Source organism: Bos mutus, chromosome 21 (genome assembly GCF_027580195.1).
Source record: "Bos mutus isolate GX-2022 chromosome 21, NWIPB_WYAK_1.1, whole genome shotgun sequence".
NCBI lineage: Eukaryota > Metazoa > Chordata > Mammalia > Artiodactyla > Bovidae > Bos > Bos mutus.
The window spans coordinates 22655033-22680650 of NC_091637.1; the positions used below are offsets into that span (position 1 = coordinate 22655033).

A 25618-nucleotide genomic window follows, 5' to 3' on the forward strand; every position below is an offset into this window, starting at 1 on the left:
ATTAAAATGGAAATTAATGATCAAATGTTTATTTCAAAAAGGTTAGTCCAGTTGTATTGTAAAAAAAAGGATTAAAAAGGATAACAAGAGATGTCAGGGGGCCCACAGAGAGGAAGATGGCTAGAAGGCATGGTTTGTTAGGGGAGGGCTGTGTGTGTGCTGTCAGTTCATGACAGAGTCCAGGTGCATTTAAAAGGCAGTGAGAGGGGACTTCCCTGGAGGTCCAGTGGCTGACTCCACACTTCAGTGTAGGGAGCCCTGGTCAGGGAGCTAGTTCCTGCATGCAACTAAAGATCTTGCAAAGACCCAGCACAGCCAAATCAATAATTTTCTTAAAAAAAAAAAAAAAGGCAATGAGAAAGTTCCAGAATGAAAGGGAAAGGCAAAGTGTCAACAAACTTCTTATGATGGAAGGGAGTGAAATCTAAAGCCTACTTGTGGAGTTCAATCTTAACTAGTTAGAGGTGCATCTCCTAATGGAAACTGGCAAGGGAAGGGCCTGGGTGGATGGATTTATCTGCTGGCTGGGCCGGTGGGTTTATCTGCTGGATCATAGGAAGTTCCTATCTGTTTGTTTCTGGTTGAGCATGTGTGAATATTTGTGTGTGAATGATTTGATTGGTGAATGCCCAGGGTTTGAAGTCACAACGTAGTATTTTTTTATTATACTCTTGACTTGACTATAGTGTGCTACTATTGTGTTGGCCAAAAGGTTCATTCAGATTTTTCTGTAAGATGTTATGGAAAAAACTCAAATGAACTTTTTTGCTAACCCCATATTTAATTTAGGATTTTGCATTTAGATATGAATGATACTGATGCAAGTTGGTAGCCTCCACTGAGCATGGTGGAGTACAAGAATACCTTCCTGCAAATGGGAGAGGGATCTGAAAGCTGAATTGGCCCACCATGGGCTCATTTGGGCATACTCCCCATGGAGATGTGTTTCCGACATGGTACATTAGCAGTCACCATTTTGTTCTCTTCAAATCCCTTCAAATTTTAACAGGCCTTGAGCTGGAGTTTCTTTCAGCTACTCTTGATATAATTGATCACTTCCTCTCAGGCTCCACTGATGTTTATGATGCCCTTCATGAGGCTAAATGGCTTTTAACAATCCTTAATTTTTACCAGCTGTCTCCTCAACTGGCCCCTAAAAAGAACTCACCTATTTGGAGTACTGTAAAACTTGCATTTTAACACCAAAATGGCATTCCTCTGGGTCCATACGATATTATGCTTCTCCTTTTTTTCATTACCTGGGAGTTTATAGTAGTATTTATTCTATCATACTGGTTAATCAGCAGAGAGGAAAACATAACTATCCTTTTCAATATGGCCCTAGGCTTTCATCTGTCATGTAAAATTGTGTAAGGCAACAGTATATTAAGTAGATCTGTTCTTTTCTCTTTTATAGATTTTTGTCATCAGGTTTATACTAGTTTTTTTTTTTTTAATGAATTGAAGTATTCCATACATTTCAATAATCTTAAATAGTTCCTATCATAGATGACATCTCTTAAAAAGTCTGAAAGAATTTGTTTCTACAACTATATAAATTCAGTTCTTATTTTTCCCTTTAGGGGCAGGATTGGGAGGGGAATTGTTGCTGGATCTGTAAGATCATTTTCAAGTCCCCTCCCCACTTACTGTCATATACAAACTCTTAAAGTGATTTAGGTCATACCTGAATGGTCTAGTGGTTTTCCCTACTTTCTTCAATTTAAATCTGAATTTGGCAATAAGGAGTTCATGATCTGAGCCACAGTCAGCTCCCCATCTTGTTTTTGCTGGCCGTATAGAGCTTCTCCATCTTTGGCTGCAAAGAATATAATCAGTCTGATTTGGGTGTTGGCCATCTGGTCGTGTCTATGTGTAGAGACTTCTCTTTTGTTGTTGGAAGGCAATGTTTGCTATGACCAGTGTGTTCACTTTGCAAAACTCTATTAGCCTTTGCCCTGCTTCATTCTGTACTCCAAGGCCAAATTTGCCTGTTACTCCAGGTGTTTCTTGACTTCCTACTTTTGCATTCCAGGCCCCTATAATGAAAAGGACATCTTTTTTGGGAGTTAGTTCTTAAAGGTCTTGTAGGTCTTCATAGAATCGATCAACTTAGGCTTCTTCAGCATTACTGGTTGGGGCATAGACTTGGATTACCATGATATTGAATGGTTTGCCTTGGAAACGAACAGAGATCATTCTGTCATTTTTGAGATTGCATCCAAGTACCGCATTTTGGACTCTTTTGTTGACTATGATGGCTACTCAATTCCTTCTAAGGGATTCTTGTCCACAGTAGTAAATATAATGGTCATCTGAGTTAAATTCACACATTCCAGTCCATTTTAGTTCGCTGATTCCTAAAATGTCGATGTACACTCTTGCCATCTCCTGTTTGCCTTGATTCATGGATCTAGCATTCCAGGTTCCTATGCAATATTGCTCTTTACAGCATCAGACCTTGCTTCCATCACCAGTCACACCGACAACTGGGTGTTGTTTTTGCTTTGACTCCGTCTCTTCATTCTTTCTGGAGTTATTTCTCCACTGATCTCTAGTAGCGTATTGGGCACCTACTGGCCTGGGGAGTTCATCTTCCAGTGTCCTATCTTTTTGCCTTTTCATACTGTTCATGGGGTTCTCAAGGTAAATATACTGAAGTGATTTGCCATTCCCTTCTCCAATGGACCACATTTTGTCAGAACTCTCCACCAAGACCTGTCCGTCTTGGGTGGTCCTACATGGCATGGCTTAGTTTCATTGAGTTAGACAAGATTATGTTCCATGTGATTAGACTGGTTAGTTTTCTCTGATTGTGGTTTCAGTCTGTCTGCCCTCTGATTCCCTCTCTCAGCACCTACCGTCTTACTGGGGTTTCTCTTACCTTGGATGTGGGGTATCTCTTCACAGCTGCTCCAGCAAAGTATAGCCACTGCTCCTTACCTTGCACGTGGGGTATCTCCTCAGGGCCACCGCTACTGACCTTGGATGTAGAGTATCTCCTCTCAGCCGCTTGCCTCTCCAGTGCCGCGCAGCCACATACAGTGGAAGTAAGAAATAGATTTAAGGGACTAGATCTGATAGAGTGCCTGATGAACTATGGGCAGAGGTTCATGACATTCTACAGGAGACAGGGATCTAGACCATCCCCAAGAAAAAGAAATGCAAAACAGCAAAATGGCTGTCTGAGGAGGCCTTATGAATAGTTGTGAAAAGAAGAGAAATGAAAAGCAAAGGAGAAAAAGCAAGAGATACCCATTTGAATGCAGAATTCCAAAGAATGGCAATGAGAGATAAAAAAGCCTTCCTCAGTGATCAGTGCAAAGAAAGAGAGGAAAACAATAGAATGGTAAAGACGAGATCTCTTTAAGAAAATTAGAGATACCAAGGGAACATTTCATGCAAAGATGGGCTCAATAAGGGACAGAAATGGTATGGACCTAACAGAAGCAGAAGGTATTAAGAAGAGGTGGCAAGAATACATAGAAGAACTGTACAAAAAAGATCTTCATGATCCAGATAATCACAGTGGTGTGATCACTCACCTAGAACCAGACATCCTGGAATGTGAAATCAAGTGGGCCTTAGGAAGCATCACTACAAATAAAACTAGTAGAGGTGATGGAATTCCAGTTGAGCTATTTCAAATCCTAAAAGATGATGCTGTGAAAGTGCTACACTCAATATGTCAGCAAATTTGGAAAACTCAGCAGTGGCCACGGGACTGGAAAAGGTCAGTTTTCATTCCAATCCCAAAGAAAGGCAATGCCAAAGAATGCTCAACCTACTGCACAATTGCACTCGTCTCACATGCTAGTAAAGTAATGCTCAAAATTCTCCAAGCCAGGCTTCAGCAATACATGAAATGTGAACCTCCAGATGTTCAAGCTGGTTTTAGAAAAGGAACCAGAGATCAAATTGCCAACATCCGCTGGATCATCAAAAAAGCAAGAGAGTTCCAGATAAACATCTATTGCTGTTTTATTGACTGTGCCAAATCCTTTGACTGTGTGGATCACAATAAACTGTGGCGAATTCTGAAAGAGATGGGAATACCAGACTACCTTATCTGCCACTTGAGAAACCTGTATGCAGGTCAGGAAGCAACAGTTAGAACTGGACATGGAACAACAGACTGGTTCCAAATAGGAACAGGAGTATGTCAAGGCTGTATATTGTCACCCTGCTTATTTAACTTATATGCAGAGTACATCATGAGAAATGCTGGGCTGGATGAAGCACAAGCTGGAATCAATATTGCCAACCAGGAGAAATATCAATAACCTCAGCTATGCAGATGACACCACCTTTATGGCAGAAAGTGAAGAAGACCTAAAGAGCCTCTTGATGAAGGTGAAAGAGGAGAGTGAAAAAGTTGGTTTAAACCTCAACGTTCAGGAAACTAAGATCATGTCATCTGGTCCCATCACTTCATGGGAAATAGATGGAGAAACAGTGGAAACAGTGTCAGACTTTATTTTGGGGGGCTCCAAAAATCACTGCAGATGGTGATTGCAGCCATGAAATTAAAAGACGCTTACTCCTTGGAAGGAAAGTTATGACCAACCTAGACAGCATATTAGAAAGCAGAGACATTTCTTTGCCAACAAAGTTTTGTCTCGTCAAGGCTATGGTTTTTCCAGTAGTCATGTATGGATATGAGGGTTGGACTATAAAGAAAGCCGAGTGCCGAAGAATTAATGCTTTTGAAATGTGGTGTTGGAGAAGGCTCTTGAGAGTCCCTTGGACCGCAAGGAGATCCATCCAGTCCATCCTAAAGGAGATCAGTCCTGAATATTCACTGGACGGACTGATGTTAAAGCTGAAACTCCAGTACTTTGGCCACCTGATGTGAAGATCTGACTCATTTGAAAAGACCCTGATTCTGGGAAAGGTTGAAGGCAGAAGGAGAAGGGGACGACAGAGGATGAGATGGTTGGATGGCATCACCGACTCAATGAAGATGAATTTGAGCAGACTCTGGGAGTTGGTGATAGACAGGGAGGCCTGGAATGCTGTGGTCCATGGGGTTGTGCAGAGTTGGACATGACTGAGTGAACTGAACTGAACTGAATTTTAAAGTGAGTTTCATAATTTAGATTTTCTTGGGAAAAAGTCATCCATTTCATGATGATATTAATAGCATCAAGCGTTGTTCATCTAATATCCAGTTGCTTTAAGCCCTCCTCTGCTCCTTTTCCTTGTCAAATAATGTGTAACTTAATTACTGTTTTTAAGCTAAGAGTTTTGTGTGTATGTGCTCAGTCACTCAGTCATGTCTGATTCTTTGTGGCCCCATGGACTGCAGCCCACCAGTCTTCTCTGTCCATGGGGTTTTCCAGGCAAGAATACTGGAACAGGTTGCCCTTTCCTTCTCCAGGTGCTCTTTCCCACCCAGGGGTGAACCCACCTCTCTTGCATCTCCTGCATTGGCAGGTGGATTCTTTACCACTAGTGCCACTTATCGGAAATGATTATTTTTAAATTCTGATGTTCGGATTGGGGGTTTTAATTGTTTATTTTTCATTTATAGTTGGACTCTATTATGGTCAAGAAATATTGCCTACATAATTTCTAGGTTATGGAATTTAATACAGTTTTCTTTATAGACTAATGTAAGATCAATTTTTGTTAATGTTCCTCTGCTTAAAAAAGCATATTGCATCTATTTCTGAGGGCCAAGGCCATTTGGTTATTATATAAACATAATTTTCTTATTCAAATCATTTTCCAACTTTTAAAAAGTAATTTATTATATTAAATATTGGTAAGAATCCCAGGGACGGGGGAGCCTGGTGGGCTGCTGTCTATGGGGTCGCACAGAGTCGGACACGACTGAAGCGACTTAGCAGCAGCAGCAGCAACACCTTAAAGGTTCTGACTGTAGATTTTTTTGTTGTTGTTGCTCTGAGCATTTCTTACTCTGTGTGTGTTAATGTGTGTGTATGTGTGTGTGTGTGTGTGTGTGTGTGATATGTTACTTGGCATGTTGAATTAGTCAAGATTTATTTGCAAGAAACCCAACTTGAACTAACCTTAAACCAACAAAAGAGAATGTATTAGCTCATTTATTGGCTCTGCTTCCCCTCTTAGCGTCTGTGTTTTTACCCTTTAATTATTAATTCATTTCTTGATGTAGGCTTTAGATATTTTTTGCCAAAAAATAAAATAACCCTCGTATTATGACATTGCAGAAGTCAACTGTGAAGTGAAGAATGTTGCCTCATGCTACCAAAGGATTTATTAGAGAAATTGAATTGAAATTTCAACACTTGATTTATCTTATATCTTCTAAATGCATATTTGTGATTACTGTCCAAATTTTGTTAAAAATGAGATGAAGTAAACTTATCTTTATAACTTTTTTCTTTTGAGGATAAAGGTTTGCTCAAACCTCTTGAAGTGGAAAGTGGTGAAGTCATGTCATAGGTTCAGTGTGAGAGACGGGAGATAGTCTCATGGCCATCTTTGGAAAATACATTCCACCTCAATAAGTATCCTTAATCTCTCATTAAACTTTTATATTCTTTTGAGTAAACTTGCTTTAATTTGTCACAACTATTGTGAAATTCCATAAAAATGGTTAAAATGAGGTAACTTTGGTGCTTTCAGATCCACCCACTCATGTTCCAAAATAGTCTCCAAGTGTATTTTGTAAATAATTCTGGTTATAAATTAGAATATATGTGAAAGATAACTGCATTTTTCTCTGATTAAAAAGAAATGAAACTTGCTAGAAAATGAACATCTGTGTCCCTGTAAAATCACTGAGTTCAACATTTGTAGGGAGGAACCTGAGTTATAATTGTAACAGTGTTATAGTTGTAGCAGTGTCTGTTCATGTTTCAGGTTAGTGTTTATTAAAAAAAAATTCATTGGAAGATGCATGGAGATTTAAGACTGCATCCTACTATGCCCAGGAGCATAAGCTTACAACTGAAGAAAGCAAAGAAAATTTAGGGAAAAGAACTCAACATCTCAAATATATATTTTATATATACTTTTGGTCCATACTGTATTCTGCGAAATATTGTAAAATGGTTGAATTGAAACATGGCATTTGGAAAAAGAACCACAATGTGGAACACACATTCTTGCATGAAACTGAATACATTTGCATATTTCAAATAGCATAGTTGGTTGCTATTACAATTTTTATTTGATTTTTTCCATCAAAATTTGATTTATATTTTGCTCAGTTCTGATTTCCCAATAATCTTTTTTTTTTTTTTTAATTTGTCTCAACAAACAAAATAATGATTGAGACTGGGCCTTGGAGTCAGACAGACCTGTCTAGCCTCAAAGGAAAAATGTGCCTGTGAAAGTTTGTATTTTAACAGGGAAGCTGGTTGGCTGTATTGCATTTTGGAACCCTTTGGGTACAAAAGGGGCTTCCCAGGTGGCATTAGTGGTAAAGAATCTGCCTGCTAATGCAGGAAATGTAGGAGATAAGGGTTCAATCCCTGGGTCAGTAAGATCCCTTGGAGGAGGAAATGGCAACCCACTTCAGTATTCTTGCCTGGGAAATGCCGTGGACAGAGGAGCCTGGCAGGTTACAGTCCATGGGATCACAGAGTCAGACACGACTGAGCACAAACTGAAATTCTGTCCCCATTTAACACTTACTCACCCCCATCTTGTCCCTGACATCTACCAAAGTACTCTCTGACCCTATGAATTTTACCATGCTATAAGTTAACCTTAAAAATGCATCCCAATATACATTTGTTGTTCAGTCTCTCTGTTATGTCTGACTCTCTGCAACCCCATGGACTGCAGCACACCAGGCTTCCCTGTCCTTCACCATCTCCTAGAGCTTGCTCAAACTCATGTCCATTGAGTCAGTGATGCCATCCAACCATCTTGTCCTCTGTCGTCTCCTTCTCCTGCCTTCAATCTTTCCCAGCATCAGGGTCTTTTCTAATGAGTTGGCTCTTCATATCAGGTGGCCAAAGCATTGGAGCTTCAGCTTCAACATCAGTCCTTCCAATGAATGTTCAACATCAGTCCTTCAACTTTTGACTTTAAATGTATCACAGAAGAGGGGTCATATATACAGGTAAAGGATATAAAGGTTGATTTCCTCTAGGACTGACTGGCTTGATATCCTTGCAGTCCAATATATATTAGGTGCAGACAAATACTGTTTGATTCCATTCATGTGAGAAAGTGTTATTCTTTAGGACCTGATATGAAAATTCCTCTTAGGGAAATTATTGTATATGTTTGGAAGGAGCATGTGGATGATTCATTTGCAGGAACTCCTGGCCTTGAGTGTGTTTGAAAGGCAGATCAGTGTGACGGTGGATGGGGTTTCAGGGGTGGTCCTTGATGTCTCAAAGTGACCATTTGGGAGTTTACAAAGTGACTGAGGAAATAATAGAGCCTGGGAGACTTTGGGAAAGGCACAGTCATTTGCTCCATGTGGACCCCGCAATGCTTCCTGCAGGCAAGCAATACAGTCAAAAGGGCAGTGGCTTAAGAATGAGGGGTTCAAAGACCCTGTTTTCTTTTTTCCCCACAATGAGTCATTCTAAGTCATTTGCGTATTTTCTTTTCTCTTTCCAACCTCCAGGCCATCAAGAAGCCATTGCAGTGTGCTTACACCTGCAGACCCAGCAGACAGTCAATGACACCTTGTGTGATATGGTCCACCGCCCTCCGGCGATGAGCCAGGCTTGTAACACAGAGCCCTGCCCACCCAGGTACGTGCGGTCTTTTGCTCTCTGCAGAGAATCATGCATGTGTATTGAGGCTGAGGGGGGAGTCACCCAAGGAGAACAGAGTTCTCCCTTCTCTGTTCAAGCTATGTGCCAGCCAGATTCTCACTAAGATACACGAATACTGCCAGGTTAAGTGGGAATCCCCTTTACCCGGCCTTTTGTTTGCATCATACATGAGTGAATGTGAACTGGCTGCTGCTGGCAACACCATGAGCTCAGCAGTTTTGTTGTCTCATGTCTGTCCCTTCAGGGGTACTTCTTTGCCTGAAGCCACATCAGGGAACACAGGCTCTGAGGTCAAGTTAGCACAGGTTCACAGAAGGTGCTCTGTCCATATTTGTGGACTAACTGAGTGATCTCCTACTTGTTATCTAGAAATCACACCAGTGTGTTCTCACCCTTCCCACTGACCTGCCAGAGATCTCAGATTATGGGGTGTACTGTTAAGAGTCCCCAAAGAGTGGGCAATGTTGGCTTATTTTTGGTCTCCTTGGCCTGAAAGGTTGACCTTAAAAATTAATCTGCTTCCTCTCTTAAGTCCTTATAAGATGCTGAGGATTTTTATCAGAAGGAAGTGTAGATTTTCCTCATATTTTTCTGTCCGTGGCTATTGTTAGCTCCAGAAGATTATAACTCAGCATCACTAGTTTCTCACAAGACATTCCAAAATCCAGCCCCCAGTTTTTTCCCTTTTCTATCCTTTACCTGTATAATCTTGACCCCTCTTCTGTGATATATTTAAAGCCAAAAGTTGAAAGCTCATTCCCAGTCACCTCCTCTCTTCCTCATTGCCAGATTCTCTTTCTGCCTCTTAGTAATTATATCACCCATTTAATTAGGTACCTGCATTCACTAAAGGTAAGTTTAATTATGTCTGGGATTCTAAGCAACTGAGGACATTTATTATGTCTGTTACATCCAGGGGTAAAGATAGATTTTTATGGTTATTCAGGAAATAATTTGTGCTTCTGGAAGTCTCTTGATCTTTCTGATTTTGATTCCATGAGATGTTTTGGCTGTGAGGAAGAAAGTCCTGTCTTGGTGGTCTCAGGGTGCTGGTGGTGAGGATCCAGTGAGTGAGGGCATCCTGGAGATCCATACTTCTCTGTCCTGCACATGGGTCCTTTCTTTGTGGGTCTTGGTGTCTAACCTGCTCAGTCTTGGAGGAGGCCAGCTTCATCCTTGGGGAGACCACATCTACAGGGAACCAGGCATAGCATTTTATATCCATTACTATATTTCTGACTTAGATTGTCAGCTAAGGAAATATGGGAAACTCCTTTTAAAAAAAAAAAAAAAAAAATATATATATATATATCTTTATTTGGTTGTGTAGAGTCTTAGTTGCAGCACATGGGATCTTTCACTGTGGCACATGGACTCTTTAGTTGCGGTGCAAGGGCCCAGTGGTTGCTGTGTGGGCTTAGCTGCTTGAGGCATGTGAAACCTTAGTTCTCTGACCAGGGATCAAACCTGCATCCCCTGCATTGCAAGGAGGATTCTTAACCACTGGACCACTAGGGAAGTCCCCAGGGAACTTCTTGACTTACGTTAGAGCCATTGTGCTGTACTCAACTGAGACGAGGCAGTAAAGACCTACACAGTTACTTTGGTGGGCAAGGCCCAGAAACAGCATAAGGAAATCTTCTTCCCTAGACCTCCTACTTCTGCCCCCAGGTTTACTGAATTCCAGAGTCATCCACACCAGAATACTAGTAGGAAATGGCAGAAGACACAACACAGTAGGAGTGTTAGAAGGTTTCATCTAACTGGGAGTCAGGATGCCCACTGTATCAGCAAGTCTATCCAGAGCGCTCCAAGAACATCAAGTATATGGGAGGTGATGCTGAGATTCTGTCCATTTGGAACATCCCCTTTATCTCAGGGGAAATAGCACTCATGTTAAGTATTGAAAACCTTAGGAATCCAAATTATTCATCTTATGTTTCTCAGTTTTTTCTTAATCTAATATCAGAAGCAATAATTTAGATATTTTTAGAGAAGCTAGTTTCTGTTCTCCTCCCCCCACCCCCACCACATCCCTCCAGTGAGGCTCTGTGAGATGGAAACTACCCGTCTGACCAGGGTGAAGGACAAGGGGAAATGCAGGAGGTGAGAAGCATAGTTTAATATCTCAATCTGTTGTCCCAAGAAATTGGAATCGTGCTCTACAAGGTTTTTACTTTGGTTCCTTCAACTTGAGTCTTGGGATGGGGTAAGAGGAAGAGTTAAACATAAGTAAGTATATTACTTAAATTATAATACATGCTATAAAGAAACAGAAAAAGTCTCAAGAACAAGAGTTGCATAAGGACCTAATGTAGATTGGTTTGGACTGAGGATTGGGTGCAGGCATTCAGAGGAGGCCTCCCTGAGGGTTCTATGTAAGCTGATATGTAAAAGAGGAGTGAAAGTTGGCCAGGGGAAGCATAGAGGAAGGAGTGTTCTAGGCAGAAGTCACAGTATATACAAAGGTCCCAAGGAAAGGAAGAAATTGGTGTGTTCAAGAAACTGGACAGAAAGGAAGTCAGGAGATGACCAGAGATGAGACCAGACATAGTAGGACCATGCCAGGCATTTGGACTTGATCCTGAGAGTTGCTGGGAAGCCATTGGAGCATTTGATAAATCAAATTTACATTTAGGGACTTCCCTGGTGGTCCAGTGATTAGGACTCTGAGCTGCCAATGCAGGGGATGTGTGTTTGATCCCTGGTTGGGGAACCAAGATTCCCAACATGCTGCACTGCATGGCCAAAAAAAAAGAAAAAAAAATGTACACTTAAAAGAGACTGTTCAAACCCTGGGATGGGGAGAACAAAGGTAGAGATATTGAAATCAATTATAAATTTTTAATTAATTACCTTAACCAAAATAGCTAGCCTGCCATAATTCATCTGAGTGTCACCCATTTAAAGCCTGCCTGCATGTGAATCTGAAAGCGTCCTTGGATTGAGTCCAAATTAGATATGTCCCTGACCATTTATCATAAAATTTGAGTCCTGCCTCTAGTGTTTCCTACTCTGATCCATATGTACACATATGACTGTGAAACTGTCTTCTAAATTGGAGAATGGCCGTGTAAACTCCCACAAAAAACCCTCCAGTGACTTCCTTTCCCTGTGGAAAAGCCACAGTCTTTACTTCGCCATATGTATGAGTTCCCTTGGGCTTCCATAACAAAGTTCCACAAGCTGAGTGGCTTAAACAAAGTTCATTGTCTCACATATGGGGAGTCTAGAAACCCCTAGTCAAGGTTGGTTCCTTCTGACAGCTCTGAGGGAAAACCTGTTCTATGCGCCTCTCCTAACTTCTGGTAGCTTGAGCGTCCTTAGCTTGTGGATGGGAGAAGGCAATGGCAACCCACTCCAGTACTCTTGCCTGGAAAATCCCATGGACATGGATGGAGGAGCCTGGTAGGCTACAGTCCCTGGGGTCACAAAGAGTTGGATGTGACTGAGCAACTTCACTCTCACTTTTCACTTTCATGCACTGGAGAAGGAAATGGCAACCCACTCCAGTGTTCTTTCCTGGAGAATCCCAGGGACAGAGGAGCCTGGTGGGCTGCCGTCTATGGGGTCACACAGAGTCGGACACGACTGACGTGACTTAGCAGCAGCAGCAGCAGCTTGCGGATGGCATTCCCTGTGCGTTTTCTTTTTATAATATTTAGGTATTTATTTGGCTGTACCAGGTCTTAGTTGTGGCATGTGGGATCTAGTTCCTTGACGAGGTATGCAACCCGGGCCCTCTGCATTGGGAGTGTGGAGCCTTAGCCACACTCCTGGACCACCAGGGAAATCCCCCGGGGGTTTTCATAGCATCTTCCTTCTGTAGGTCTCTGCATTGAAATTTCCCCTTTTATAAGGTCACTGCTCCTATTGAATTAGAGCCCAACATCTGATGACCTCAGCCTAACTCTATCATCTGCAAAGATGCTATTTCCAAATAAGTTCACATTTATGAGTTCTTGTGGTTAGGACTTCAGCTTCATTTTGAAGAAAGCAGTTCAACCCATGAGAGCAGATAAAGTCCTTGGTGACCCTGGTTTTAGGTTCTTGAACCACATTTCCTGTCATGACTTCTCTCACCTTACCACAGCGCGTGTACGCGTGCGCACACACACACACATGCTCATTCACACACACCCAGAGGAACTTGAACTTGCCCAGCAGCCACACTGAATTATTCACTTTGACCCATGCTCCTGCTCATTCATGCCTTCTGGGTCTTGGCCCTCTGCCTGGAGCCCTTATCCATGAAATAAGCTAATACTCTCCCATAAAAGTGATCAGGGGCTCTCTGCTCCTTTGTATATGAAGTCAACAGTGTGAAATGGGATCCTAACCTTGGACACATGATAGGGATGTGTCTTAACAGTGCAGAGAGAAGTGAATGGATCTGGAACATGGAGTAGAGGCCAGTTCTGCCTCGATCAGGACACTTCAGACATGTCCCTTGGCTCTTAGGGCCCAGTTTCTTCATCTGAATGTTGATGAAAGGTGTTAGACTTTATCATCACCAAGGTCCTTTTCAGCTCTAGTCTTTCATTGTTGAGTCATGCTTCAGGTTGCATTTTTCACTCACATCTGCAGGACTCTACCTAGTATTTTTGCAATTATCCTCATGTCTACTCCTGAGTCCTTTGAAATGCTTAGGGTTTGTTTTAGTTATAAGACTACCAGCCTCTGCTTGACCTGCCTAGGAGGCCAAGGCAGGGCTGAGCTTGGTTTGCAGTGCTATCCTTCCTTTGCTCACCAAATTGGAGCAACATCTGACTACAGATCTAGAAACTGTCCCTTTATGCTACTGAAGGGAGCATGCGGGTTTATTCATGCACTAGCCCACAAGCAGGTTCCTCATCTCTCAGCCTCAGCCAGGGGTCTTGCACATAATCTGCCTCGGCAGTCCTGCCCACAGAGCTTTCAAGCTGGGACTAATACAGCACACAATATATCTTGGCCACTTTGCAAAATTAAGGGTCTGTTTTTATGTGAAGAGAAATACTATTCCTCATTTCAAAGTTGCAAGTTTAATAAAGTTTTTGAAGGTTGAGAGTTATTTTGGAAAAAAACCAGCAGAGACAAAGGGTTGATGCCAAAATAAAGGTAAGTTTACAAAAATGTTTTAGGTTCTAGAAACCAGTGGTGTAGGAATAACAGGAACAGGGTGTTGCACAATACTTTCCATACAAATATTTACTGACTCCAAGGGCAATAGCAGTAAAATATCACCCCAGGGTGAAACTTACCAGTGAGATTGGGTTGGACAGTCAGTAGATCTTTATTTACCCAGAGGCAAATGTGTTTGATGTATTAGCCTGAACTCTCCAAGGTGGGGCGTTGTATGTTTATTTGCTCTTCTAGGGTTACTCCCTTTGGTCTGTCCTTTAACTGCTGAGTGTCTGCTATTTATGGAGTTTGCTTTTTCCAGGAGAGAGAAATGGGCAGGGTTACATAATGGTTCCACTAGTCCAAGAAGAGCCTTCTTATTCTGTGACAGGACTCAACATGGCTAGACAGGGAGGTTGGGAGACAAAAGCCAAGAGTAAAATGTTTCTGTACCAACTTGTTACCCAGGTCTTGAATTAAAAAATGCTGTATTCATTGTCTCTTAATAAGAAATTGTTGCCTGTTTCTTGAATAAGAATGGTTCCCCTTCCAGTCCCTTATGTCACCGATCAATTCTAGTAGTTATATACTTTCTTGAAAGACTGACCATCCCAAAGTTGCTCCTAATAACTTACATAGTTAAGCTGAGTTGTTTCAATAGTGCAACAAAACCTTCTAATTTTTAGCTGTGTGGTCTGATTGTCGTCAGAGTATCTACTATTGGTGATTTTCCTCACCCCTAAAGCTACTGGAACTTTGTATACTAGCAGTCTAATTAATAGGTTAACGAATATACTTCCAATTCAGATCATGTTTTAATTTCACATTCTGCTCCAAATACAGATCAGTGATAGCTCCAGTATAAAAAAGGGAAACATCACACCCAGGAAACGGTGAAAATAACTGCATAGGCTGGGAAAGGAACAGAAGAGGGAAGTGGTCAGTGGAACTGGACCTATGGTTCTTCTGGGCTTTAGCCCCACAGCATTTGGGGTCACTGAGAGTTCAGATCCTCTGGGTAACAGAGACTGAGCATCTTTCTTTTAATTCATGGAAAAGGACCCATATTCCTTACTTTTTTGTGAAGAAAAGCTGCTGCTGACCACAACCTGAAGCTGCTCACCTGTGAAGATGAAGGACAGACACAATAGAGCCCTGGGAGCAGATCCAGCCCTGGCTTACCTGTTGGCTCAGTGGTTGGGTCGTCAGTTCTTCATAGTGCTTCTATGCCACATTATCCACGTGGACCTGGTTCTAGCCTGGATACCCCCGAGGGCTCGGTGGAGGCAAACCAAACTGTAGACAGAAAGGGTTAAGAGACAGAGAAAAGGATTAAAGGAGGTGGAGGGAGAGAAAACCCCTTCCAGTTGAGCCTGCAAAATGACATTCCAAAGCATATGAAAAAAATCTAATGCTAATGAAGATAGTTCACAGATTCGCCAAACGAAAGATGAATTTATTACAGAAGACGTTAAAATATAAGAACAATTTGGAAAATAATACAAGTATTCTTGGAATCTTTGGAGTTTGGAGAAGGATACAAATGTTCAGTTCACAGTGTGTGTTGCTCTTGTTGTTCAGTCACTAAGTCGTGTCTGACTCTTTGCGATCCCATAGACTGCAGCACCCCAGGCTCCCTTGTCCTTCACTATCTCCCGGAGATTGCTCAAATTCATGTCCACTGAGTTGGTGATACTATCTAATAATTTCATCCTCTGTCACCCTCTTCTTCTTTGCCTTCAATCTTTCCCAGCATCAGGGTCTTTTCCAATAAGTAGACTCTTCACATCAAGTGATCAAAGTATTGGAGCCTCAGCTTTGACATCAGTCCTTCCAAATGAATGTTCATACTGTATTATTTTAATCCTTTGATTAATATGCTTGTTACTTAGAATTTCTATTTCTCTCTTTTTAAAATTAAAAATATATAATCATAGATTATAATCAAAAGTTTTCTTTACGTTCTAATCCTCTTTTTTACCTTGGAACATTTTAAGTAACATAAGAATTTATTTGTTTCTTAGAAACTTGTAGGAACTTAATCACAAAATTAGCACAATCTAGTCCTTTTCTTCAAAAGTACTTTTTGTAGTTGCCTAATAGCTTATCTATTTCATCAAATTTTCAAATATATTATTAAATTCTCTATATTCTTGTTAAAGTTTGTCTTTTTGATAAGCCAGGAGCTTAGAAAAATATTTTACAGCTGGGGTAAGATTCATGGTTACTAATAATTAAATATCTACACGTTTTAAAATAATCATTGTATACAATTTTTCACCCATCAGATGGGCAGAGCCTTTTTCAAATGATACACGGTCCAGTGGTCGTATGGCTGTAGAAGCCAGGCTCTCTCTACTTCTGGCGAAAGTGTGAATTGAGAGAATCATTTTTGAAGGCAACTTGGAAATATGTACCCAAAGAAACTGCCCTGGTTTTTCATTTTTGCAGATGTTTCATGAGAAAACCTGATTTTTCCGAGATCTTATTGGAAAGGAATCACATTATGTATATATATGTGCTGTAAATCCAATCCTAACATAAAAGAATTTTCTTAGGGATATTCCAAATAATGAATCCAGGTGCCCTAAAAATTTCCTGAAGTGTGCTTTTAAGCATTTAAAATTTCTTTTGACACCTTATATAAATCATCCTTGCTTTGGGGCTCTATTCAAAACAAAACCAAGATTTTATTAATGATATATGGTGGTAGGCTAGGATGGAGAGAAATCTGCTTCTCTTTCACTCCAGATTTTCCTAGACAGGTGAAATCTTTAAGCATTTTTCTGACATGTCTTGCCTTTAAACATTGTATTTCTGCACTCTAATTGCGTTTATTGATGCTATGGATATGGAGGGTGGAGGCTGGAAGTCCAGAGAGCAGCGTGCAGTTGTCCGTGCTCTGGGTGTCCCACTGAGTCCACTGGACAGTGAATTTTGCCCACTTGTTGTTTTGGTACAGGTGGCACATGGGCTCTTGGGGACCCTGCTCAGCTACCTGTGGTGTTGGCATCCAGACTCGAGAAGTGTACTGCCTGCACCCTGGGGAGTCCCCCTCCCCACCTGAGGAATGCAGAGATGAGAAACCCCATGCCTTACAAGCATGCAACCAGTTTGACTGCCCTCCTAGCTGGCATATTGAAGAGTGGCAGCAGGTATGGCTGCCAGGCTTATGATCGTAAGAGCCCTATGTTTCACTAAATCGAAGAGGGCTGAGCCCGTGGACTCACTTCCTTGTGTCCTCCCAGTGTTCCAGGACCTGTGGAGGGGGAACGCAGAATCGCAGGGTCACCTGTCGGCAGCTCTTAACGGATGGCAGCTTCTTGAATCTCTCTGAGGAACTGTGCCAAGGACCCAAGGCCTCATCCCGTAAGTCCTGTGCCAGGACAGACTGTCCTCCACACTGGACTGTGGGAGACTGGTCCAAGGTAAGGGCCATCCCAAATTTACAGCTCCTTCTTTTCTGCTCCTCCTCCCTTTCAGCCTTTCAGTATGTCCTCCCTCAGATGAGAGCTGGGGCTCCTTTGATGTGAGTGGAATGTCCAGGACACAGAATTTCAGGACACATTTACTCTCCGGGTTGTGTGAGTGCCCTGCTCCAGACCCACCCATAATGATTCATTTTCTGTGTTTACTCACTATTACTTAATCTGTACTCATCATATTTCTCCTACACCAAGTCCCATGACTTCTGTCTTTTGAGAAAACCAAAGTCATTGTATCCCAGGATTAACTCAAAATCAGTTTTGTTCTTCTCTGCCTTATGTCTCCTTATATAGAATTTTATTAAACCCTGTCATTTCAACTTTCTGAAAATGTTTCATACCTTTACTTCCTCTGTATTCCATTGATACCACTGCTGAATTTACTCTTTATCATCTCAAGCTCACATTAATTGCAGTAAGCAGAATTCCAAACTAACATTTTAGTGCATATTTAGGACTTAATATAGTCTAGTAGCAATACCCATTTTTCAAGAGGGAGAAATCAAACACAAATAGCTAAAATAGGCTGTGAAGTAGGAATAGAATCCTTGCCTTTTGGCCTTATTGCAAGGGTCCTCTTTTATGTATTACACTGCCCACCTGATTCCCTGTCTCTGTACCATCTTCCCCCTCTCCAAACTATCTTAACACCTCATAGTACTCCCACCACTCCATCTATCAAGTCAACTCCTAAAGGTCTTGTTGCCTGAAAAATCAACTTTCAGTTCCTTGTGGGGCTTTCCTTGAACGGATGGGACTCACATCCCAGCCCCCTTTCTTCTTATTCCAGCTTTTCCAGTCTTGCTTATTCTTTTTAAAATTTTTATTGGAGTATAGTTGCTTTACAATGTTGTGTTGGTTTCTGCTATACCACAATGTGAATCAGCCATACATGTACACATATCCCCTCTGTTGTTTTGGTTTTCCTTCCCATGTAGGTCACCACAGAGCACTGAGTAGAGTTCCCTATGCTATGCAGTAAGTTCTCATTAGTTGTCTGTTTCATACATAATAGTGTGTATATGCCAACCCCCTCACAGGGATCTCTTTGGAAGCTGGAATCTTGTAAGAGATGATGATCTCAAGTCCCACACAGACCTAAGAAATCAGAATCTGCATTTGAATGAGACTCCCCAGGTGCTGTCAGGCACAGTACCCTTTGGGAAGCATTTCCTCACCTGCCCCTTCTCCTTGGGAGAGTTCTTGAACCCTTCAGTGTGTCCACAGTAGGGATTGTTCTGGGCAGTAATGTCTTTGGGCACATGCTGCCCTAACTCAAGAGGAAGAGGCAGGAAAAAGGAAAGATGAGGTATGAGCAGTGGTGGCATGGAAAGCAGGCCCCTGCATCTAGATGTGCCCTCCTCATCTCTTCTTTTCTCCGAGAAAGCAGAGGCCTTCACAGTTCCATCTCATTTACTGGAACAAACTCTTCCCACTGGCCTTTTAGAAAGGAGAGACAGGGGGTGACACCTTCACTTTCCTCTACTGTTCCTTCTCTCTGTGAATGATGGAATTTGCAGTCGCTGGTTATCTTTCACTAAATGAACATCCATCACTCCGTCGACTCAGGCTTGCCTTGTGTCTTTGCTCTTGTTGATACCCTCAAACCCCCAGACCCAGCTCTGAGCTTCCCTCCTCTCTGACGTCTTCTAGTCTCTAAAATCATACACCATTTCTCAGCTCTAACTCATAATGACCCAACTTTTTTTTTATTGCATTTTAATGGGAAGCTACTTCCTGAGCACCCATATGGTGTTCTCATCTGGCTGATAGTGTCCTTGCAGTCAGTGGCCATGAGATCGCTGACAGGTCCTTGGGCCCTGCAGACCTCTGAGCAGGTAAACATTCTTCCTCAAGTGTCTTTGCAAAGACAGGAGACATGTTAAAGTGTGTTGGAGTCATGATCTGTAGAAAAACTCAGGCTAGCTAAAAGGACAGGAAAAATCATTCACTGGGAGGGATTTTGTTGGGAGGAAGAAAAGGAGACAAAGGAGGTTATCCATCTGAGCTGGGTTGGACCAGAGGCAGATCAGTTTCCTAGGTGGCCATCGTGGAGGCAAGAACAAGCTTGTGCACACTCCAAGAGGTAAGCTTAAGCCCAGTCAAGACATCTGCCTGCACCCAGTCAAGGCCACATATCCAGGAAACCTGCATCTGGAGGAGGAGCAGGTGTGCCCATGTCACAGCTGGGCAGAGCTGGTGTTCAGACTTGGGTCCAGTCAGGCACATGTGTTGCCCTGCAGTTTGTATTTTCCTGTATGGTTCAGCTTTTCTGTTGATATTTAATATTTTCTCTCATTTCTGAGTTACCTTGTTTTGGCAGAGATCCTGATGCCAAATTGCCACCCTCCCTAAAGCTTTCTGCCAGACTCGTCCCTCTGCCATGGGATGGCTCATTCCAGGGCAGTCATCCATTTCATGGTTCTGGATGTGTCCCTTCCCCGTTGGAACCGGCCACTACCCCTGGTCCCAGAAAGACCAAAAAGCCACGCCAGAATTTCCATTTTTCACCATGCCAAGCCTCTCAGGCTGCAGCTGTAATTCACTCACTCTGTTCATGGCATGTTTGGGCTTTGTTCATTCATTGTATCATTCCTTTTCCCTGATTTGCTTAGATCTGAACCAAGTTTTATGTGGAAAGGAGCCCCAACTCTTATGCTGCTTTTGTAGCTACAAGAAAGGAAAGTTGACTCTTCTATGGGGCAGTCATTCCAAAAGTTGTCTCGTGGTCCCTCCCGCTGCCTGAAATCCAGTAGCCTTTCCTCATTCTTTGTTCTCTGTGCTTCGAAGGAGCATTTGGCCATTTCACCCACTTTCATCATTCTCCTTCAGGATATTCCTTGGTGTTTTTTATTTTTCCTGTTTACGTGACTGCATGTTTTGTATTGGTGTGTCTTCTTCCAAATCTTCAAAAAGCTCAGTGTTTGTCCCTTTGATTTTTATCACTGTATTTACCCTCCAGAGATGATTCTGTGATGTGACTTCTTCTCTGACTTCTATAGGTGATTTTCTGTTTCTGGGCACAGTTTCTGATTTTCTCTTTGATACCTTATCCTTAGCTCTTCAAGTAGGATAGATCCTCAAGCAAAGGGACACCCTCATCCCATCCAGCTTCCCCACCTACTTCCTGTCTCTGTCCATGTAGCACTCTTTCCAAAACCTGTGATCATCTCTGAGTTCACCTCCTGTGTTCAACTACCTATTCCTGCCAACTCTTTCAATTCTTGAAATCTGTCCGTATGCTAAATAAAAAGGAAATGATCTCTATACATGAGACATTTTACAAAGTACAGCTCAAGATATGCCCAGGATACGTGAATTTCCAAACATGGCTTTCCAGTTTTCAATAGATGTTTTATTTATGACTTATGAAGGGAGTACTCCAACACGTGTTAGAGCCAGTTTGTACTGGCTTTTGAGAACCAATTGTGATCTCATCCTTCTGTGTAGTCAGTGATATTCCAATAACGGCTTGACATCAGCCATGATGGGAGTATTTACACCACAGAAATTGGCAAATGTTACAATCAGGGCCCTTTTCTCCATGAACCCTGTTGTAAAATATGTACTAGCACACAATTGCATAAAAGTGTTTTCCAGACACACACACACACACACACGTACACGTATACTATCTTATCGATAAGACAGTTTCAGCTTACTGATAAGCAGGTATATAGGATGGAAATGCCCTTATTTGTGGACTTAAATAGAGAGACTTGTAGAAGCTTCTTCTGACTTGAATATGCCTGTTGCCACAGCTCTGCATCCTCACAGTCATTTACTTAGCACTGCTATGATTGATTACGGGCTTCCCTGATAGCTCAGTTGGTAAAGAATCCACCTGCAATGCAGGAGACCCCGGTTTGATTCCTTGGTCAGAAAGATCTGCTGGAGAAGGGATAGGCTACCCACTCCAGTATTCTTGGGCTTCCCTGTGGCTCAGCTGGTAAAGAATCTGCCTACAATGTGGGAGACCTGGGTTTGATCCCTGGGTTGAGAAGATCCTCTGGAGAAGGGAATGGCTACCCACTCCAGTATTCTGGCCTGGAGAATTCCATGGACTATATAATCCCATGGGGTCGCAAAGAGTCGGACTCAACTGAGCAACTTTCACTTTCATGATTGAATGCCCCAGGTACCAGGAATCTGAGACAACCAAGAATATAGGCTTCAAAGGCAGATGGATGAAAAAGGTATGTAAGATGAATAAAGATATCCCATCTACAGAACTATGTGAAAATCTAAGTTTCCCTGAGTCCCAGGAAAGTGTTGTAGAAGATGTAGATTAAGAGTTGGGTGTTAAATGAGTGCCAGACGTGTGGAAATGAGACAGCAGGATGTGCTGGGCAGAGACAAGAGTATATACACAGGTATAGGCTGTGAGCTTATCAATCTTATGTGGCTTAAGATAGAATGAGTTAAAGAAATGGAGGAAGGTGAGAGGTGAAAGAGAGGTGGCAGCCAGATTGTGAAGGACTTTGGATTTATCTCTAACAGTCACTGAGGGCATTGTAGGAGGTGTCTGAATGGAGGGAAAAAAAGGCAGAGTTTTTAGACAGTAGTTCTGAACAATGTGTTAGAAGAAGGAACCTAGAGTTTGAGGGACCTTGTCTGATGAAAATGGAAATAAAAAGAATGAGAGATAATGAGCAGTTGGGATCAATAATCATGGGTGGTTTTGAGTGAGATTTAGCAGAACTAACTGGCAAATTTGGTAATTGAATTGATAAAAATGAGCAAAAAAAAAAAAAAAAGAGGAGTGTCCTAGATTTCTATCTTGGGTAATTAATGGACAAAGGTGATATTAACAATTAGAGAAGGAAATACATGCTTGGAAGGTGACTTGAAAGGGACAGAAAATGAGTTGATTTTTTAAATGGGTGTAGTTTGAGGATCTATAAAGGTATCAATAAAGAATTGTAGCTCATGCAAGATCTACAGTAAAGTTATAGTTTTGGGAATCATTAGCGTTTAAGTGGAGAAGGCAATGGCAACCCACGCCAGTACTCTTGCCTGGAAAATCCCATGGGCGGAGGATCCTGGTAGGCTGCAGTCCATGGGGTCCCTAGGAGTCGGACACGACTGAGCGACTTCACTTTCATGCATTGGAGAAGGAAATGGCAACCCACTCCAGTATTCTTGCCTGGAGGAATCCCAGGGACGGAGGAGCCTGGTGGGCTGCCATCTACGGGGTCGCACAGAGTCGGACACGACTGAAGCAACTTAGCAGCAGCAGCAGCAGCATTTAAGTGGTAATTGAACATGGAAAAATGAATGCCTTGATATCAAAGAATATATTGTTAATAGCAGTTCCTTTAAAAATGCTTAGGAGGCTTCCAGTGAAGCAAAATCATGATAGCAGCATAGTTGTTTAATATTCCAAAATCTCTCATTAAAAAAAAAAAAAAACAGAAAACAGGGCAATTGGAATTGCCAAAAGAAAGGAAAAGATAACAGATAGTAATTTTAATGGAAGTGATATAAGGGGTGGAGGGGCAAACCATATGTAATAGCAAGTGTAGCAAAATTAGAGTTTTTTTTTTAAATAGAGAAGAAACGAGGATAAGAGCCATGGAACAGAGAAATATCACCACAATAAAGTAGTCCAATTCCAGAATAGAAGAACCTTTAGCATGTTGGTCTGAGATAATCAGTGAAACTGAGAGAAGACTCAAGGCTCCTATGTGTGGTTTAGAGCAAGAAAAATCATGCAAACTCATTCAGGGCCTTAAGAAGATTGGAGAGCACTGGTGGAATTCATATCCTTAAGACTGTAGAAATGCACAACAAAACTTGCCAGAATGTTAAGCCAAGCTGAAAAGGAACAAAGGAGTAAAGGAAAGATGTTCAGTTCCTTCAGCTTCTTGGGAGCAGAAGAGTCTGCTGCTGCTGCTGCTGCTAAGTTGCTTCAGTCGTGTCCGACTCTGTGCGACCCCATGGACTGCAGCCTACCAGGCTTAACCATCCATGGGATTCTCCAGGCAAGAATACTGGAGTGGGTTGCCATTTCCTTCTCCAATGCATGAAAGTGGAAAGTGAAAGTGAAGTCACTCAGTCATGTCCGACTCTTAGTGACCCCATGGACTGCAGCCTACCAGGCTCCTCCATCCATGGGATTTTCTGGGCAACAGTACTGGAGTGGGGTGCCATTGCCAAAAGTCCATTTCAAAACTGTGGCCAAACCCTTGAATACTTTATTTTAGCACCAGAGGAGGGAGTCCTTTACAGTGAAATAACTCCCTTGAACACCCCTTTAAGCTATTTCAAAAGTACAGAGAAAAATCTGTTTCGTTTAAACAAGACCAACACCAAACCCCATAGAAGGATACTCCAAGAAAAAAGTATCAATAACGTAGCAACATAATGAAAATTTGACTTTTAGGCGGATGAAAATATAACTTACTATTATAAAATCAGCTAAAAGAAGCTAAGACATCTATAGAAACAAATCAAAAATAGAAAAATTCTGAAATGAGGTGAATAACAGGGGGATGTGAAAAATTAGCTGACAGGGTTCAGGAAAGAATTAGAAAACTAAGGGGGGAAAAGTCAGAAACATAGACTAAACTAGAAGGAACACAAGAATGACCAGATGCAGAATGTGTAATAAGAGAAACAAAAGAAAGGAGAGAATTGAAAATAACTGAAGAAAAACAGAATTCAAGCAAAAATGATGGCTGTGAAAAACAGAGAAAGAAAATCATGTATCTATTATTAGAGTCCTGAGAAAGGAAAACCAAAACAACAGAACAAAACTATAAACAGAAAATTCAAATCACTATATTGAAAGAGCATACCACATACATGGAAAAATCAACCCAGAATGGTCCATATCGAGACATACTCTACTAAAACCACTGGACTTTAATGGTAAAGAATAATGTGTAAGTGTATCTCAGCAAAAGGACAAAGTCACTTATTAGGGAAAGAAAATCAGGTTAGCATCAGACTTCTCAACAATGCCACATCACAGTAGAAAACAGTGGAGCAATATATTTAAAAAAAGAAAATGTGAGCCAAGGATTTTATATCCTGCCCAACAGACCTTCCAATTTGAAGTTCACAGACAAATAGTTACAAAGTTGCATGTGCTCTTCCAGAGGAGTCTACCATATTGCTTTTGATTAATCACAAAGCTTTGGCATAAAGTTGCTATTTTGTAACTTATAATTAATGCCACTGATTCGGTCATCTCCACTCTCTCCACTGTGGACATGTGCAAGTGGCATGCTAACCTTGAACTTAGCAGACACAAGATCATGTAAGATCTCTATCAAGAAAAGGGGTTTGCAACTGATCCTCCCATTCATAGTGGGGATAAAAAGTCAAATATTGATCATTAGAAATGGCTTGTGAATGGTGATTGGCAATTATTTGACTACTGTTTTTATATTATATGGAAAACTCCTAGATGATGATTTGACTTGTTTTTGAAAAATACAGTAAATCCCCTACATACACACCTTCAAGTTGCAAACTTTAAAGGATGAGAATGTGTATTTGCATGTCCAATCATGTAAGTTAGTTCATGGATCTGAGGTACATTGTCGCATGCATGCCTCCTCTACAACTGGTTGTGCTTGTGTGTAGAGTCCTGTACGGTCCTGTGTAGAATACAGTTGTGCAGTGTCTTTATTTCAAGCCCAGGATGTCTGGAAGCAAGCGTAAAAAGCAGCAATGATGTAGGTGGTACTACTGAGCTTTTTCAAGGTACTGTACTGTAAGATTAAAAATGTTTATTTTTTTAATGTATTATTTGTGTGAAAAGTATTATAAACCTGTTGCTATTACAGACAGTACTATATAGCCAATTGTGTTAGTTGGGTACCTAGGTTAACCTTGTTGGACTTAGGAACAAATTGGACTTGTGAATATGCTCTTGGAACCGAACCCTTTCCTATGTAAGGGATTTAATGTACATCATAAGTTGCTAAATGGTAATTTTTATCTTGTTCAAAAGCTTACAAAAAGCTTCCCTTGGCATTGAAAAAATATTAATAATTAGGGCTTTCTGTTAAAGAGAACAATAAAAGCATTTAAAAAATTCCATTCCCCTTCTTTGAAACCCAACAAAAAACCCCACAAAGATAAAGAGAGAGAACACTCTGTCTTCAATGAACAATGAAACAGCCACAAGACCAAACTATAAATTATGAAACACACATGCCAAAGACCATAAAATCTGAACCAAAATGAAAGAGAGAAGGCTGAGGGCTGACAAATATTTCTTCAGGCACGAGCAGGAGGTAGATTTCCCGAGGAGTAAATGTGAGAGTCCTAAAAGGCCTGCTCAGCGGT

At 41.5% G+C, this 25618-nt stretch overlaps 1 protein-coding gene across 1 annotated transcript in view; it reads left to right on the forward strand.

Annotated features, from left to right (window-relative positions):
• The first annotated feature begins 8436 nt into the window (after window positions 1-8436).
• LOC102277636 (ADAMTS-like protein 3) overlaps window positions 8437-25618 on the forward strand; it is a 111077-nt gene continuing 93895 nt past the window's right edge. Inside the window, exons 1-4 of the mRNA XM_070358201.1 lie at window positions 8437-8449; window positions 8576-8705; window positions 16795-16987; window positions 17081-17260. Coding sequence (XP_070214302.1) covers window positions 8437-8449; window positions 8576-8705; window positions 16795-16987; window positions 17081-17260 — 516 coding nt within the window. The remainder of the gene's footprint in view (window positions 8450-8575; window positions 8706-16794; window positions 16988-17080; window positions 17261-25618) is intronic.